The 18,812-nt window shown below is 37.9% G+C and overlaps 1 protein-coding gene across 3 annotated transcripts in view; it reads left to right on the top strand.

Moving 5' to 3' along the window:
* The window catches only part of ptch1 (patched 1), a 93,794-nt gene extending 76,796 nt beyond the window's left edge, over positions 1-16,998 (top strand). For all 3 annotated transcript variants that reach the window (XM_043713459.1, XM_043713450.1, XM_043713469.1), the window contains exons 18-24: positions 47-327; positions 3,726-3,863; positions 4,963-5,105; positions 11,848-11,947; positions 14,332-14,586; positions 15,371-15,898; positions 16,245-16,998. In XM_043713459.1, the coding sequence (XP_043569394.1) occupies positions 47-327; positions 3,726-3,863; positions 4,963-5,105; positions 11,848-11,947; positions 14,332-14,586; positions 15,371-15,898 (1,445 nt within the window). In that variant the 3' untranslated portion in view covers positions 16,245-16,998. The remainder of the gene's footprint in view (positions 1-46; positions 328-3,725; positions 3,864-4,962; positions 5,106-11,847; positions 11,948-14,331; positions 14,587-15,370; positions 15,899-16,244) is intronic.
* Positions 16,999-18,812: the final 1,814 nt, after the last annotated feature.

Below are 18,812 nucleotides of genomic sequence, written 5' to 3'. Positions count from 1 at the left end.
ATATAATGAAGCTAGAAGTTATTAAATTGGTTTATTTTATGCTTAGTTCCAGCAGCTGAGCCCATTGAATACGCCCAATTTCCTTTCTACCTCAATGGACTGCGTGAGACTTCAGACTTTGTGGAAGCTATTGAAAAAGTCAGAAATATCTGCAGTAACTTTACTAATCAAGGACTTGCCAGTTATCCAAACGGATACCCATTTCTGTTTTGGGAACAATATGTTGGGCTCCGACATTGGCTGCTGCTGGCCATCAGCGTGGTCTTGGCTTGCACTTTTCTGGTGTGTGCTCTTTTTCTCCTGAACCCATGGACGGCTGGGATCATTGTAAGTTTACAAGGAGCTTTGTTGCTGCTGAATTCCTTTTGGTATAGCTCTTTCTTTAGTCGGAAGGTTTTGTTTATGTCTGGGCCTCTGGTGGGGTATGCCTGTGACATCATTCATGAAATGTTTATTCGGCATGGAAAGATGACGACAGTGAAAATTTAAACAGTGGAAAAAATCTTATAAGTAAGTTAGAACTTGAATGAAAAGAAAGTCTTTATTGCTTTGGATAACTTGCTGAAATGTTTGTTACAAAATCTATGCAAGATACATTGCTCTTGCTTTGACTAATTTCGGAGGAGGAGTAAAATTGCAGAAAACATTCAAAGTTGTTCAAAATAATACCAGATGTGAACCAATTAAATCAGACAGAATTGCAAACGTTGTGTAAGTAAACATGTTTTATGAAGCAAAATGTTTAGTCTGCAACATGTTTTGTTGGATGGATTGTTCAAATGAATTAGAATATTACTTCAAATTTCATTTCACACCAGACAGAGATTACTTTCATAAAGGTTACTTGGTCAGAACCTGAAAAAAAGAGTGTTGGTTTTAGGTTACTTTGCACAACTCTTTGTAAAGCTTATCAGTTAGTGCTACTATGTATTTCCTCTCCCCTTTAACTTTTCTAGCTAGATGAAACATTAATCATGACTTTGCATCTGATTTAATTGTTTAGTTATAAGCGGGTCAAGACTTTTTCAGTTCAGACATTTTGAAGCATAAGAGAGACCCTGCAGTCTGACACTCATCAGATGGTGATAGCCTTATGTGGTTTTGGCCTACCTCAGACTCATTGTCATTTATTTAGGATTTCTTCAGAACTGTGCAGAATAATTCAGCTTTCTTTCTCAATCTTTTCAAACAATGCCACAGTATTGAAATGACTTTAACCGAAGTCAGAAATATTATCCTGCATGAACATGGCCACAGTGCACTCTTCTCAACCTCTGTGCAAATTTGATGTGGTTGGTTGCAATATCCTCTTCCAAACCCCCTTCTCCTCTCTGCAGATGAATGGAACTGCTCTCCCTTGGTCTCTTTCCTCACTACCTAACTTTAAGCTAAGGAATGTCTTCACCATTTTCTTGCAGACCTCACACTGTTACTTCTGAAGTCCTCCAAGGATTCATCATTAGTTCAGTCCTGTTCCTCAACTTTGACATTATTTGTTGACAACATCAGCTTCTGCATATTCCCTGATGACACCAAGCTCACAGTCTTCATTTCCTAGTTAACTTTGAGCTAAACCCCTGACTCCATAATACCTCCATCATGAAGAGAATTAACTTCCACCTCTTTGATATTTCATTTCTATTTCTGCCTCAGCCCATGTGATGCTGACCCTCATTCATACTTTAATCAGATCCAGAATGAACAATGTCTGCGCTTTCTTGGCTGGCCTTCTATTCTCTATAAGTAATAGCTAATCAAAAACTCTACTACCTGTCACCTAACCCACATCATCTCATTCACTCACTACGCTATTGCTCATTGATCCACAATGGCTCCTGGTCCACAAATGCCTGATATTTAAAATTATCATTCTGTTGTACAATTGCCTTCATGCCCAGCTTTCCAGGAACTTTGTTTCCAAGGCATCCACCACCTTACGGGTACCTCATTCCCTTTACTTCACCTTGATCATCTGTGGTTTCAGTTGTCTAGGCTCCAAGCACTCCCTAAACCTCTCAGATCCCTGTCTCTTTTTACTCTTTGATTCGACTCATCCTTGCCCAAATGTCAGTTTTTATTTGATTACTATTTTACAAAGTACAATAAGTTAATTCTGTTATACAAATGCAGGTTGTTGTTGTTAACTCGGAGTGAAATTTAATTTTGAAATATTTACTATCAAGCAGGTGTCCACTGCTTTTTTTTCATATATATAAATGATTTGGATGTGAACATAGGAGATATGGTTAGTAAGTTTGCAGCGAAGAAGGTTACCTTAGGCTACGACAGGGCCTTAATCAGATGGGCCAAGGAGTGGCAGATAGAGTTTATCATAAAATCCCTACAGTATGAAAACAGGCCATTCCACCCAACAGGTCCATGCCAACCCTCCAAAGAGTAACCCACCTAGACCCATTCCCCTACCCTATTACTCTACACTTACCTTGACTAATGCACCTAACCTGAACATTATGGGCAATTTAGCATTGCCAATTCACCTAACCTGCACAGCTTTTGGATTGTGGGAAGAAACCGGAGCACCCAGAGGAAGCCCAAGCAGACATAGGGAGAATGTGCAAACTCCACACAGACAGTTGCTCGAGGCTGGAATTGAGCCTGGGTTCCTGGCGCTGTGAGGCAGCAATACTAACCACTGAGGCACTGTGTCGCCCTTTAATTTAGATAAGTTGCATTTACCATCAGGGCAGAACTTACACACTTAATGGTAATGTCCTGGGGAGTGTTGCTGAACAGAGACCTTGGAGTGCGGGTTCATAGCTCCTTGAAAATGGAGTCGCAGGTAGATAGGATAGTGAAGAAGGCATTTGCTATGCTTTCCTTTATTGGTCAATTTGTTGAGTATAGGAGTTGGATGGTCATGTTGCGGCTATACAGGACGTTGGTTAGGCCACTTTTGAAATGCTGCATTCAATTCTGATCTCCCAGCTATAGGAAGGATGCTGTGAAATTTGAAAGGGTTCAGAAAAGATTTACAAGGATGTTGCCAGGTTTGGAGGATTTTAGTTATAGGGAGAGGCTGAATAGACTGGGGCTATTTTCCCTGGAGCTTCAGAGGCTGAGGGGTGACGTTATAGAAGTTTATAAAATCATACGGGGCAGGGATAGGGTGAATCACTAAGATCTTTCTCCCAGGGTAGGGAAGTCCAAAACTAGAGGGAGAGGGGAAAGATTTAAAAGAGATCCAGGGGAAACTTTCTCATGCAGAAGTTGTGCATTTATGGAATGAACTGCCAGAGGAACTAGTTGTAATTGTACCAGCCTCCACTTATAAAAGACACCTGGATGCGTATATGAATAGGAAGGGTTTAGAGGGATGCACTGGCAAATGGAACTAGATTAATTTAGGATATCTGGTCAGCATAGACAGATTGGACCAAAGGGTCTCCATGCTCTACAGCTCTATGACCTACTGTGTAACATTGTAATTAATATTACAATGTGACAGTACCCAGCTAATCTAAGCAGAGAGTTCCTGCAGCAACCGTCCAATACAGAATAATAGCTTTTAACCAATATCAAAACAGAACTATAACTTCTGAATGTCTCCTCCTGGAACAGTTTAAAATTTCTTCTTTCAATTTCACTTTTTGAAAAACCTAGAAATAAATATTTGTTTTCATTGTATGAATGAGTGTTGAATTTCTGGAGGAAAAAAAAGTCTTATTTTGCCATAATTAGAGATGGGTTGTTTTTACCCCATTTAGGTATTAGTCCTAGCACTGATGACTGTGGAACTTTTTGGAATGATGGGCCTCATTGGGATAAAACTGAGTGCAGTTCCTGTAGTGATCCTCATTGCCTCCGTTGGAATAGGGGTGGAATTCACTGTTCACGTTGCTCTGGTACGTAAACAATAACTTCCTTTCACTTTTCCATTTCTCAAAACAGAATGCAAGAAATGCACACAACTTTCCTAAATTCTCTGAGAAAAAAAACTATATTTTCAAGATTTGAGTACACCGATTTATGTGCAAATAATTGATTGATATTTTAATGTGAACATAACTGAGGTGAATCATTATGAAACCTTCATATAAACTTCATAGCTTCATATCTCCATCTCTGGGTTAAAATATGATGATGGCCTTAAGTGGGCATTAATTGCCTGCCTAAAGACTTCAATTGGCAACAGGTTAGAAAGGCTGTCCATAGGTCATCACTGACTTTATGGATGCAAGAAATTGACAGTCCCCATCCACCACTCTCCCACTCAATTAAATGTACCCAAACCTATCACAGGGGAGGACACTAAATTCTAATCCATAAGGCTGTTGGCATCTTTTTGGTCTGGACAGACTTCAGATATATCAGAACATATTAGGATGAGAAAAAGGCATCTGATCTTTTGAAGTATGCTGCTCTCAGTACTTGATTCTGACCAGTTAAGTATTTGGCAATATTTTGAAATAAACTCTAAACTAAAACACATCTACAACAAGTATTAAAAAGAAATTATTATTGTGAAATTACAAATAATGATCAATTTTAATTAATGCTTTGTATATTGAAGAAAAAATAAGGTAGGGGATTGGAAAAGCAAAATGCAGGTAATCATAAATATAGAATATGTAATAAATAAGTAATATAAAACACGCTTTTTTTCATATGAAGTACATTTTGCATAAATGGCTATTTTTTTCAAATATATAAAGACCGTGTTTGAATTTACATAGTGATCTTATTGTCATCATCCAATGTACCTATAATGGAACAGGTGCAGATATCTCAGAAACTTGGTATAAATTCAGCCCCTTTATCTCCAAATCCTTGGATATCCACTTTGTTTGCCTTGAAAATTGTTAAGTAAACAGTAAGCATTTTTGAACTTGGTTAAAATTAAATTGAAGTATTTAGTCTGTCACGCATAATCAGAACAGCTGCTGAAGTGCTTTATAGGTTTCAGTACACAGGGTCTGATTGAATTAATCATATTGGCCACAGGCATTTTTAACAGCAATTGGAGATAAGAATCGACGGGCAGTTCTTGCTTTGGAGCACATGTTTGCACCTGTAGTAGATGGGGCTGTATCAACTCTTCTTGGAGTTCTCATGCTTGCTGGGTCTGAATTTGACTTCATTGTCAGGTAAGAAGCTTTCTCTTTTTTGGCTATTACCAGAAGTTCTTTTCTTCATTGTCCTGTCTGTCTTCATTTTGAGCTGCATGACCTTTTTAAATCCTGTATTTTGTCGTAAATTACTTTTGAGGTAAAGTTTTAATGCTAGTAGTTAATTGGCTAAAACACTTCTGACACACTATGTGTGCATAATGATTACTGACTGAGACCATTTCACATCACTTGCTGTTAACTGCATTCTACATTCAGACAAATGTGCTTTATTATTTTATCAAAGGGAATAGAATGATTTATTATAAATTATTACAAAATCATTATCTCAAAGTATCCTCAATTGTAAAAGAGAATGGTGCAGATATTCTGGGTGTAAAATAAAAATTGAAGCTCACGTCTTAAAGGAGTTAGGTGGGGGAGGGGCGGGGGCATGGAGAAGCAGAGCAACTAGATCATTATGTTCTTTCAGTGTCAAACCATTAATTTTACTGAACTTGGCTGTTGTGCTTAATATTTTAAACTAAATTTGCCACTAATTCTTTCTATGAAATTACGTTCTTTTTATACTGAGCCATTAAAATAAAACAGAAAATTGTTCTGTTTATTGTACTTTCTGTTTTCAAAAACTGAGATGCTCTTTCCACTTGTAAATTTGATACTCTGTACACACAAGACTATATGGCCAATTTTAACCCTTCTTGCTTAGGAAGTTAAATTGGCCTGTGTAATATAGCCACACCAATGCCACATCCCTCCAGTGGTTTGTGGTCTTATTGGTGGACTGTGAGGTCTGTCTCTAATTTGGGTATGGAACTTCAATAGCATTATTGTTGGGCAGGTATTAATCAGCAGGGAATGGTGATCACAAACACATGGAAGAACGGGACACTAACATAGAGGCTGGGCAGGTGGTTACTTGTAGGGAAACAGGTTTCTGCAGTTTCAGTCAAAATTAACATTTTGGCTGGCTCTTGGCTGGGCTGCAGCCAGGAAATGGAGGGAAGCTGGGCAAGTTTATGGGTACGAAGTCAGAATCTTGAGCTAGAGGTTAGAAGGAAGTTCAGATTTGAAAGCTGGATAATTTTGAGGAGGATGGTATGAATACAAGAAAAATTGGAGTCCAGAACTACAGAAGATTAGGTTAGGAGTTGAGAAAGATCAGACACTGGAACTGGAACATTTGGGGATATCAAGTTCTAGGATAAAGAACTTTAGAGTCCAGAGCCCAGGAATATCTTAGATTCTGGAGCAGGAAATTAGACTAGTGTAGCACGTACACTGGATAAAGCACTTACCTCCTTGATCCAGCAGTCCTCACTTTCCTTTGCTGGCACATTCTCAAAGATTGAAACCTCAGCTGGTTAGGGTAACTTTTAAAGTAAATGTTAATATAAGGTACTCAATATTTAAATTGCAAATATGGCTCTTTGTAGCAAGCTAATTACTAATTCCCTGTCCTGCCTCCATTAAAACTAGAAACGGTCATTTTGGATGCAGGTTCAGATCAGTATTCAGATTTCTAACAATGTAACATCTCCCAATATTGATGTCCTATTCCTGCAACTGACCTACAACAGTTCTACCCATCTACAACAGCAAACTTTGGAAGATTAGTATCTTGAACAGATGCTCCTAACCATTCAGTCTGTCTGCCTTTCCAAGAGAAGTCCTGAACCTATATGGGCTCTGTAATGAGTATCCTTGACAGATCTTTAACTAGTGATACAATTTGCCAGGGCCCACTAAGCTGCATTGACCATAATGGTAGCCACACACTTCATTGTAACTGCAGGTTATTCTGCTATAACCCACGCTTTGTGAATGCAAATTCGCTATAACACGATTGACAAATTGGGGACAGCTTTTCTAAAGCGCGAACTTTTAAAATGTGCTTTGGCTGTAATGCAATTGCAATGCCAACACTGTAAGCGCCATGTCTAAGGCATGATTTTTCTATAATGCAGGGTTGCACAAGAATGCAACCATCACATTATAGAAGAACTACCTGTACAGAGTTTCACCATCTGCCATGAAACACTATGACTACATCTACCACCTAATATGTTTTAGAAGTAACATTTGCACCACACATCAGCCAGGCAATGATCATCTCCAACAAGAGAGAATCCAACCATCTTCAAAGTGCATTATCATGGCTGAATCTCCCACTATCAGCATCCTGAGGATCACTATTGGGCAAAAACTGAACTGGACTTGGACTGGCCACATATCCATATATATGACAAGATCTATATACATTTAGAAGCAAATGGCTTATTAACATAGTCAGCATGATTTTGTGTGGGGGAGGTCACATCTCACTAACTTGATAGAGTTTTTTGAGATAATGATGAAGATGATTGATGATGGAAAAGCAGGTGATGTTCTCTACATGGACTTCAATAAACCTTTGACAAGGTCCCTCATGGCAGACTGTCACAAAAGTTGAAGTCACATGGTATCAGAGGTGAGCTGGCAAGTTGGATTGGTTTGGTCAAAGGAGACAGAAGGTAGTATTGGAAGGATGCTTTTTGGAATGGAGGATTGTGATCCAGATAGTGATACATCCAGACAGAATGCTTTCAATGGCACACCTATAAAAGTTGGCAAGGGTATTTGCCGTCGTGCCAAATTTCCTCAGCTGTCTGAGGAAGAAGAGACATTGGGCCTTTGTAACCAGTGCATCCACAAGCAGACACAATAGCAGCATTCAGGAAACACCTGGACAAATACATAAATAGGAAGGGAATAGAGGGGTATGGATCCTGTAAGTGAAGACAGTTTTAGTATGGAAGGGCAAAATGTGTTGCCGCAGGCTTGGAGCATCGAATCATCTGTTCCTGTGTTGTATTGTTCTTTGTTCTTCGTTCTTGTTCTATATATTGTGACTGCAAGAACAGGTTAGAGATAAAGAGTTCTGTGGTCAGTAATTTAGTTGCTGGTTTCCAAAATCCTGTCAGGAGCATGGTATAATGTGGAGGTGTTGGTGTTGGACTGGGATAGACAAAGTTAAAAGTCACACGACAGCAGGTTTACTTGGAAGTACAAGCTTTTGGAGCGTTGCTCCTTTGTCAGGTAGCTAGTGGGGCAGGATCATAGGACACAGAATTTATAGTAAAAGATTAAAGTGTCATACAACTGATGCGATGTACTCTACTCATCCTGCCCTGTACCTGAGAACTCCACATACAAATTTTTCTCAGAGGTCACTGATCAGTGATCAGGAATGAATTGCTTTTCCCATTTTACAACTTACATAAGTTGTAGACATTGTAATATACAAACTGCTCTCTGACCTGGGTCAGTTAATTTGATATGCAATAAATGTTTGTGATGCCACTGATTCATTTAAAAAACCCAGCACTGACCACTAATTTCAAATGTTTTATGGTTAAAATATAATTCAGTGCAAGTACGAGTTTTTCCACTTCCTTTCTGAATCATCTTCCTATCCAGAAGTCAGTTCCCTGATCCAATTGGCTCAGTTGCAGAACAGAGCTACGCAGACTAGGGAAAAACCATTAACACTGATGGGATGTTATTAAATGGTTAACACTGATGGGATGTTATTAATTATTCCCACATTATCCTCATACTATATGAGGATAATGTGGGAATAAATTATCATTCACAATCAAGTATTTTGATAGTTTCTGGAAGTCTGCAACTCCCCATTTTACTAATGAATTTTGTTTTAATCAAACTTCTGAAAGAAGCAGCCTTTAAAGTGATGACTGAGAATCCACCTGAATGATGAACTAAAAAGATGTTTTAACATATTAATCAGTTATATTTTATCCAAATATCGAATTTGCTGTTTTTAAAAATATATTTTCCAATCAATCTATTGAAAGATGTTATTACACACCTCTGGAGCAGGTGGGACTTAAACCAGATCTCCTGACTCGGAGATTGGGACATTACCATGGCACATAAGAAACTTACGTTTGCTATTTTTTTTGTTATTTATTTAACCATTAACCATCACCAGTAATCACCTGTGCAGCCAATTAGAAATTTACAAGCATAGTCTATTACAGACATTGAAAGCCATCAAAGTGAGGGAGAGATAGGGAGAGCGGGAAGGAACTAAATCAAAAGGGAATTGGATGGAGAAATAAAGCACTGTATCCCCCACAGTGCCCACCTTTCTCTAAAGGCATCAAGAGCATTGATGGACACCGCAAGCTCCCTCTCCAAGGACATCCAGGCATGAACATAAATACAGATAAGGGACAGACAGGCTGGACCTCTTTATAGTTGAAGAGTATGGTGCTGGAAAAAACGGAGTCATTCCTGATGAAGGGCTTATGTCTGAAACATCAATTCTCCTGCTCAGATGTTGCCTGACCAACTGTGCTTTTCCAGTGCCATACTCTTCGACTCTGATCTCCAGCATCTGTCATCCTCACTTTCTCCTGGACCCCTTCATTGCCAGCCTGGCCAGGCCCAGGAACAGACCCGAAAGGAAGTCCTCTGATCTGCCCACCACTACCCCCTCCCCTCACGCATTGGTCAGGGGCACAGGGTGAAGTGCAACCAAAATCGCAACAAAAGATTGTTCCAATAACTAAAAAGGGTGTGCAAATGTCCACAACCGATATATACATGGTCCATGAAACCACAGAGCTGCAAAATAAACAGTTGGGCTGGGAGTTTGTGAGCCACTGTAATACGCAGTACATTTGCCATTTGTAAGTACAAACTCATTTATACGTCACCTGATTTGAATTAACACTGAATCTATCTTGTTTTACTGTTAAAGGAAGCTGCATTTCCAACATTGTCACCTCCAAGGCCAAACCGCATTATGTATTCTTGGCTGAAAGCCCAATTGTCCATTACTCTGTTGAATTTCAGAGGTTCTGATTGATTGACAACACTAACTGTCTTGATCTCTGCTGTCAGTTTCACAATATGTATTACATCAGGTTAAAAGATTTTAAGTGCTTACAGTTTCAGGTATTGATATTTCAGGGATCTGAATAATTGACACCTTTGTTGCATTACAGTGAAAAGGTTATTATTTAACATTATTTAACATAGCGGGACGTTATCAATGAAGGATGTGTTTTTAAGTTTTGTTTTATGCAGCCTACTGTCACTATCATGTCCATTCCTTATATATTCCAACTCGTGTATAGTGGGTAAATGAACATGCAACTGCCGTAGCCTGTCATGGGGGCATGTGGGGCTATAGGGGTTAGGTGTGTGGCATGAATGGAGAGCACATTGAGCTGTGTTGAGGGCTGAAAGACTTCTGTTTTACTGTAACTTGGAATAAAGCCACACATCACCAAGTTGGACTTTTTCAATAATTCACCTTTCTACTTGGCAGCCTTGTTTCTGCCTCCTGACATATTTGCAAGTCAGCTGGCCTTACAGCAGCCAGCACACCACACAATGGAAATGTCATCCTTGCGGGCACTTTCTCCTGAGGCAAGCAGATCATATTGGCAATTTCCCAACTCCTGCTAACAGCCTTGAGAATGAAATCCTAGTTAAAATACCTTTACATTTATACTGAATACAAACGACTCTTTAACATTTGCTTATATATGAAATAATATTTAATATAGATAGTATATAAATATTGCTAGTTCATATTGGATAGTAGTGCATTGTCTGTATTTTGTGAATATGAAATTAAGATGATGTTTGCTGCTCAAATTAATGTATATATAAAAAAGCATCATTGTACTTTTGGGCATAGTGAAGGTAACTGTGTGTTACACTGTTGTACAATGAGATAATAGAATAATCCTTTATTTGTGCAAGTTAATTAAAAGCTTTCTCAAGGTTGTGGCCTTTGAAGTCATTACTCAAAAATGTATCCATAAGTTTAGTCTGAGGCCCAGCTGTTTTGTATACTGTCAAGTCAGACCTTCTCTTAAACAGTTTAAAGCTTACCTTGGTATTCATGCAAACACCCAGTCATGGCCTTGAATGGTGGGAATGGACAACTACTTGGATGCTTTTACTTTTTCACAAAAATTCTGGCTTTTATGTTTGAAATGGTTGACACAAAATAAGAGTATTCATAATGCTAAATTGTACCACAAAAGATTTAGTTTGCAGTGCAGTGATGCTATTGTGTGAAGGGCTCTTATCAAACACAATGCTAGAATCTGCTATAGAACTGACAGCATTTTACAGCAGAATGTTGGTTCATGTTTTATAAAGGATTGCAGTTTGAGCTATTTAGTAAAAGTAAATCTCTGAAGACTGTAGGCAGAAAGTTTTGATTCATGTTGAGAGAGAAAGCCTACTTGATACACTTGAGATTTAATTAGTGATTCTGTTGTGAGATGCAGCAGCATTTCACAGTGGATTAACTGCCTGAGACGTTGCTTCTCCTGCCCCTAGACTAAATTGTTTAAATTCTGCACCCTTTACTTCATTTGTTTGCTTCTGCTAGGGTTAAGGTAATGGGGCCCCATTCATTGTGCATGTTCTATGGGCTTGTTCAGTCATTCAGATCACGTTCCATATTTTTCTGTATGCACAACAAACTGTTCGTGAATAACTGTCCACATAAACATTTGTTCTTCAATAAAATTAACAAACTAACATACTGTTCTTTATTTAATCAACTATTGTGTGATGTAGCCTCACTGATGTAAAAGGCAAAAAAATTGCTGAGGGATTCTCTTTGACTATGTATTTACACTAAGGTTTGAGTTGTAATTGACTTTTAAAATGCAATTAGCTTGGAGCTCCTTTAAATTTATTGCAATATTCTTTGCAACTATTACAGGTACTTTTTTGCAGTCCTGGCTATTTTAACTGTTCTGGGTGTTCTCAATGGATTGGTGCTACTCCCGGTCCTTCTTTCTTGCTTTGGACCATATCCTGAGGTATTTATTTCTTTATTTTCATGATGTTTCTACTATATTTGGACTTTGAGATGCCCTAACTAGAAAATAAGCGTTAGTTCAATAATTCTGTATTCTTAATAGAGCCAAGCTTTAAATGAGCAGAGTCTGAGAATGCACATGACAATTTTTTTTATTCACTCGTGGAATGTGGGCATTGTTGACTGGCCAATATTTATTATCCATTTTTAGTTGCCCTTGACAAAGTGCTGGTGAACTGCTTTCTTGAATCTTGACGTTCCACTTGCTGTAGGTTGACCCATAATGCCCTTTGGGAGGGAATTTCAGGATTCTGACCGAGCAACAGTGAAGAAATGGCAGTGTATTTCCAAGTCAGGACAATGAGTGGCTTGGAGGAGAATTGTAGGTGGTGTTCCCAAGTATCTGCTGTCCTGTCCTCCTAGATGGAAGCGATTGTGGGTTTGGAAGTTGTTGTCTCAGGATCTATGGTACATTTCTGCAGTGTGTCTTGTAGATAGTAGCAGTAGTGTGTATTGAGTGTTGGTGGTGGAAGGAGTGGATGCTATGGATATGGTACTATTAAATGGGATGTTTTATCCTGGATGGTGTCCAGATTCTTAAGTGTTATTGGAGCTGCACCCAACCAGGCAAGTGGGCAGTTTTCCGTTACACTCCTAACTTACGCCTTTGTAGATGATGGACTGGCTTTTGGGAATTATTCACCAGTGTATTCCTAGTGTTGTCCTATCTCTGATCCACACACTCTTAGTGCGTAACACTGGAAGCACATGATTGGTGACTTCATAGTATAAACACATTACCAGAAAACAAAATAGGTGCAGTCATGAATAAATGATGGATTTGAAAAATCACAGAAAAGATTTCCCTTAAAATCCAAGCCATATTTTTCATGAAAAAAGTAAGAACTGAAGTATCTGAGATTAATAGATTCATAAATTACAGAATTCCTTCTTGACCCCATAGCTTTGCACAGCCAACAGACAGTCAGCATTATTGATATGGCTAATGCTGGACAAATTGGAATGTCTGTATCCCTCACTGTATTATTTGAGCTACAAAGGAACAGGGAAGCTTACAGGTTACTGTGTTGTTGAAGAATGGACCTTGATGTGAAAGGTGCTTGCGCAGGTCCACAACCAGGTGAACCCAAAGTAATCACAGGTCAGCAGTAGCTCAGACTATTGAGGAAGTAAGAAAATAAAAACCTAACAATAACACTTGGGGTTAGCTATTCTTAGTGTAAAAGACTTCAGAGGGATGCAAGCACATGCATATTTCATCTTGGATTAGTTGCTACAATTGATTTCATCATATCAAAATTCCTTGCGGTTTGTTTCTCTCATTGACATCATTCCCAAGGTCACCCAGGGTGGACCTAGGGACCGGGGCAAGTCCTGAAATCTCTTTCACATTCCCCTGGTGACTGCATACTTTTAATTCTAAGGAAGAAGAGCTTATAGATTTATTTGTCTCTATGGTTTAGCCATCACTGCAGCTGCTCTGCTAATCCCTCTCCCTTTTTTGTCTTAAACATCCCCAAGCTGCTCACTCTGATTCCTCATTACTTTGTATGTTCTTCTATCCCTCCCCAGAGTGTTTTATCTTTCACAAGATGTGGGCATCACTGGCAAGGCCAGCATTTGTTGCCTGAAGGCCATTTCAGAGTCTTCCACATTGTTATGTAGACTGCAGCCAAAACTTTTAATCAACCTGGTTAGGCATGTTATGACATATTCTGAAATAAGTAGGCATTGAGCCTAGACCTCCTGGCTCAGAGGTAGAGATAGAGACACTCTGCCACAAGAGTCCTACCTTTCCCTCTCCATAATAATTTCTTCTGCGACACCCACTTGTGGATTCCATGATCCATCCCTGCTGTTTTCCTGCTTAATCACCTCCCATTATCATTCAACAATGTTGACTTCTCCCCCTCCTCTAAAGGCATCCCTCTCACTATTAAATCTGCTGTCATCACTCCCACCCAGTGAAGAGCCCTTGTTTCACCTAACCTTTGCTACCACTTCATCTCTAAGCTGCATTTCCTGTCTGTGAAAGTGCTTGAGCAGGTTTTTACTTCATTTTGTTTCTCATCTCTCATATAACTCCCTTTAAGACTCCCTCCTGCTCAGATTTAAATCACCCCATGGTTTTAAAAGATATTCCATAGTACTATGAACATGGCACATATGCTATTCATGTCTGGTTTTATGTCTGGTCAGAGTTGTTGTGCTACAGAAAGCTATGCTAATGAATGAGCTCTCATCAGACTCCCTATGCATCTGTGTGAAAAGAATTATGCCACTCAGATGTTTCAAATGACTGAATCTGACTACAAAGGTGTACTGAACTCTAGGTGAGACTAATTACTCTTTACACATTCATAGGTTTCACCTCTAGATGGAAGAACCCGGTTACCTACTCCATCACTAGAGCCACCAGTTCGAGTTGTGAGGTTTGCCATCCACCCTGAGCAAGGAAATAATGGCTCTGACACCTCAGATTCTGAATACAGCTCACAGACTACAGTTTCTGGAATCAGTGAAGAACTTCATCATTATGAATCCAATTCCAGCTCAGCTGCACCAGCCCATCAGATCATGGTGGAAGCAACTGAGAATCCTGTCTTCCCCAGATCTACAGTAAGTGAAGCCAGTTCTTTTTTTCAAAAGCAAAGCTCCTTTCCAACATTTAAAGCTTCAACACTTTTTGTTTAGCTATCGGTGCTTTAATTTCATTCAAAATGACACACCAACAACAAAATATCTTTTATTTCTTTAAAGGCAATGCTTGTAATGTTTGACATATGACCTTTATTTGTCACCGACACTTGTATTGTTAATTTATGTGGATATATTACAGGGAAAAATTGTAATAATTCCAAAGCATATATAATTTCCAACATTTTAAGCAATAATTGCACATTAATAATGCTTTGTAATGATCAACTGTTGCATACATTCCCTTCAAATTCCCCCTCCTAAAAGAAGTTGGACAAGATGTAGCAAGTACATTTAAAATTGATGTCTGTGCACTGATTGATGTGGGTACTGGACATGTGTTTTGCTTGAGGCAATTGCGTGATTCCAGAAATCAAATTCCATAGTGGTCAAGGACAACTTCTATGATGATAGAAATTTTTAACATAACAATAGAGAATCTTTGGGAACATTAAAGGGCCTTTTCTTTTTTGCTATTCACAACCAAGCTTTCTCACTCTAAACTTTCAGCTGTGTTAATGGTTTTCCCAGATCACTTATTCCAATAAGTACTTTTCAGGGTGAACACATTCTGCAGGACTTTTGCCCGTCCTGAGTCAGTTACCAATTAAAGTATTTTTAATTAAGTTGTAAATTATTTTGTACACTACAGTGTAATAATGAATAAATTAATATGACAAGTACTAATTGTTCATTTTGTTTACAGGTTATTCAGCCAGATTGCAGATTACATCAACCAAGATCACAGCCACCTTCTCATCAAGATGTTAAACATCAACAATCCTGGAGGAATTGTAGGGACCACAGTTTGGAGGCTAGAGAAGGGTTTCGACTGCCTCCTTACAAACCACGCACGGATGCTTTTGAAACTGCTCATGAAGGGCATTCCAGACTTGGTAATCGGGATCATCCAACTCATAGATCCCGTTCTCATAAGACTAGGAACCCAACATTTACTGCCACTGGTGCTGCGGCACCTACATACTGCCAGCCTATCACTACTGTAACCGCCACAGCCTCAGTTACTGTTGCTGTGCATCCTCCCATACCCAACCAAAATGTATTTGGAGGGCACCCACATTGTGAAGGGTACAGTGGAACTGATGAAGGAGCATTTGTTGATCCTCATGTGCCTTTTAATGCACGTTATGAAAGAAGGAACTCAAAGCTGGAAGTTTTAGAGTTGCAGGACGTTGAATGTGAAACACAGAGAAATGGGAACAAAACACATTAGGTACGTTTCCTAAGGAAATTCAGTGAGAAATGCTTTTCTGTATAAAATACAATGAATCATACACACCCATGTCAAATTCCTTCAATTAAGCAGAAGAGAAAAAACTTAACAATGTTTATTTTAAATGGCAGAAAATTACTTCCTGATATAACTCTGTTACGTTTGTTTTAATTCATTATAGATGGATTTATAAAGATGACAAGTATGGAAATTATAATTAATGTGTTTTTGTAATATGGAAATAACCTCCCTATCCTTATACAAATGCTGTTTTTAAAACATGAAGAGAGTTATTGAAATCCTTCTCAATATCCATTTCTAATGGTATGTATTTGACCCTTTCTAGTATGGAATTTATGATGCACAGATGGCCAAAGATTGGAAACTCTTCATTTGCATTGTCTGGTCCTTGAAGCTCCAAGGCTATAAACACAATACTGAACTAGGAAAACAGTTTACAGCAACTGTTAATCAATTATAATATTTGTTAAATATTTCTTCTCTAAAATATTTAAAGGATGTACACATATGTATTATACAAATGTACAATGTAAAGTAGTATAATTTTGGGAGCTGAAAAACTCCTGTGAATGGATTGGGAACAATGTTGTATGATCTATATGTTATGTACATTGATCTGTGTATCTGTGCCACATTTACGCTTAATCTAGTCATAAATGTCAGCATTTGTTGCTGCTGCTTAAGATATGTATAATTTACTTGTATAATTATTCTATGCAAATATTGCTCGTGATAGTTTTTTGTAAAGATACACATCTTGTTAAAATATTTTAATTTTGCATATCACAACCCTGTGGTAGTATAAAATGTTACTGTTAACTTTCAAGCACGCTATGCGTGGTTCTTAAAATTATCAGATATGAAGAAAAGCACGTTAATCTTTATGGCCTTGTTAGCTTTAGTTGACTCTTTCAGTGTATTTTACAGGTCTGTATTGTTTTAATTTAACCCTTAGTGTGTGTATATTTATTGATCCCCTCCAGATTCTTTGAATGATAAACTGTATCAGAATTTCTAACTGTCAGACTAACACAGACAGTTTTTTTTATATTTTTCTTTATTTATTTTCAGTTTAAATAGAATGCATTTTTGAAAATGACCCACCATTAAGCCTGGACACTGTTCTCTTTAGTATAGTTTTTAATATTTGTAAAGATATGCATTCAGCATTGAAAGCTTGTGATGGGGAGGCATAAATTCAATTCAACCTTATGTGTAAATATTTAGGGGAGAAAACTGTCTCTTCTTAACTCAGATTTTATGTTAATGTTAAACTCACCTTCTACTACTACTACAACACATGTTTGGCATCACTGAAATCAAATCAGGTGGACGTGCAAGTTATGAATCTTCAGGAGGAATCTTAAGTGTGCGGTTTTTACATACATAAGACATTTTTTTTTAAAAGTAGTTACTGATGTGATGTAGAAAGTCTATATTTCTAAAGTACTTCATTAGCTATAAGGCAGTTCAGGGCATCCTGAGAAAATGAAAGGTACACATAAGTTCTTACTTTCCATTCAGTGTTCAAAAACCCAAATTGTAATTGAACCGCATTATTCTGTTAATGATCTTCAGGGGCCTTAGCTAGCTTTTGCTTTTACATTGGCAGTGAATGGGTTCAATATTAATGGGCTGAATTTGTTATTGATAATACTTGTAACAAACCAGCATTCACATGAAATTCATCTGTGCATTATAATGAATTTGTTAACTCATCCAAAATAAATGCGTTATCAATTGCATTAAGATCACACACATAGGATTTCCATGCAAATACAATAAATTGTGGATATTCGTGTAATTTTTAAATGTTTCTTTGCATGTTCACTATTGAAGCATTATGATCAGTTTTTTGACTTTTGACCAATTATGTCAAATGGGTGATATCTGATCTGCTGCCCAGTTCACACCTTTCCTAGAAAGGAAAGTCAGGAGAGGAGTACAATAAGTGATTGATCTGAGATCATCTATTTCACACTATTGCCAAAATGAATCTTGTGAATTATTTTGTCAATTCGTTTTGTTATTTTAGTTACAGATGATGCCAAACTGTGTCATGTAGCAAGTGGATTTAATTGTGTTTTCTACTTTAATCTTTAAAATAAGCTACTGCCGTTAGCACAGTAAGGGTTAACCCTAATTGTGAGCTTTCTTTTACATAAAAAAGTTGACTTACTGTTATAGAAATGTGTGTGACATTCACCAGGAGTTCAATGTGGCACTTGTGGTGGATTGACCCGAGATCATCCAGGATCCACAACAAAAACTATATGGTGTTAATTGGAACTAACTTCAGCCACCCTGGTGTGTATTAGATTGTGTTAACAGTTCAGAGTGGCTTCCCACTGCTACTGCCTTAGCATCTGTCATTTCTCACTAGTATTTTCTCCCTCGTTTACCAGCACAGATTCTATCAAATGCATATATAGGTATGTGTACCTTCTCCCCTCCCCGACTGTCTGCTGCTTCTGCACAATGTAGACATTTTCTCCTGTAGTCACATTGGCAAAGGGAGAACTTCTCAGTGGCTGGCAACTATGTTTTTAAGGAAAAATGTATTTTTTGTGATATTTATATTTTTGTATCATAAGAATGTTTTCTTACAGTATTTGTATGCCAGTTTATAACAAAAATGCAGGGATTTTTTTTCTTCTGTTACAGCTATGTTTATTTTGTAATGGATTTTAATCTGTATAAAGTGCTTACTAATGTTAATAACTAAATAGGAAAGATATATAACAGTTTCATTAAGAATTCGTAGATTTTAGTATGAGGATGCAAAAGTAAAAATATTCAAACTGGGTCTCATCACCTACTGATTTTGGTAGAGATGAGTTTGTGTCATTTCAGTTACAAAGATAAATGTATGCCATATAATTTATTTATATGA

This window comes from Chiloscyllium plagiosum, chromosome 2 (genome assembly GCF_004010195.1).
Source record: "Chiloscyllium plagiosum isolate BGI_BamShark_2017 chromosome 2, ASM401019v2, whole genome shotgun sequence".
NCBI classification, from domain to species: Eukaryota; Metazoa; Chordata; class Chondrichthyes; order Orectolobiformes; family Hemiscylliidae; genus Chiloscyllium; species Chiloscyllium plagiosum.
The sequence above is the reverse complement of the archived record's forward strand: the minus strand, read 5'-3'. Positions and strand labels throughout refer to the sequence as shown.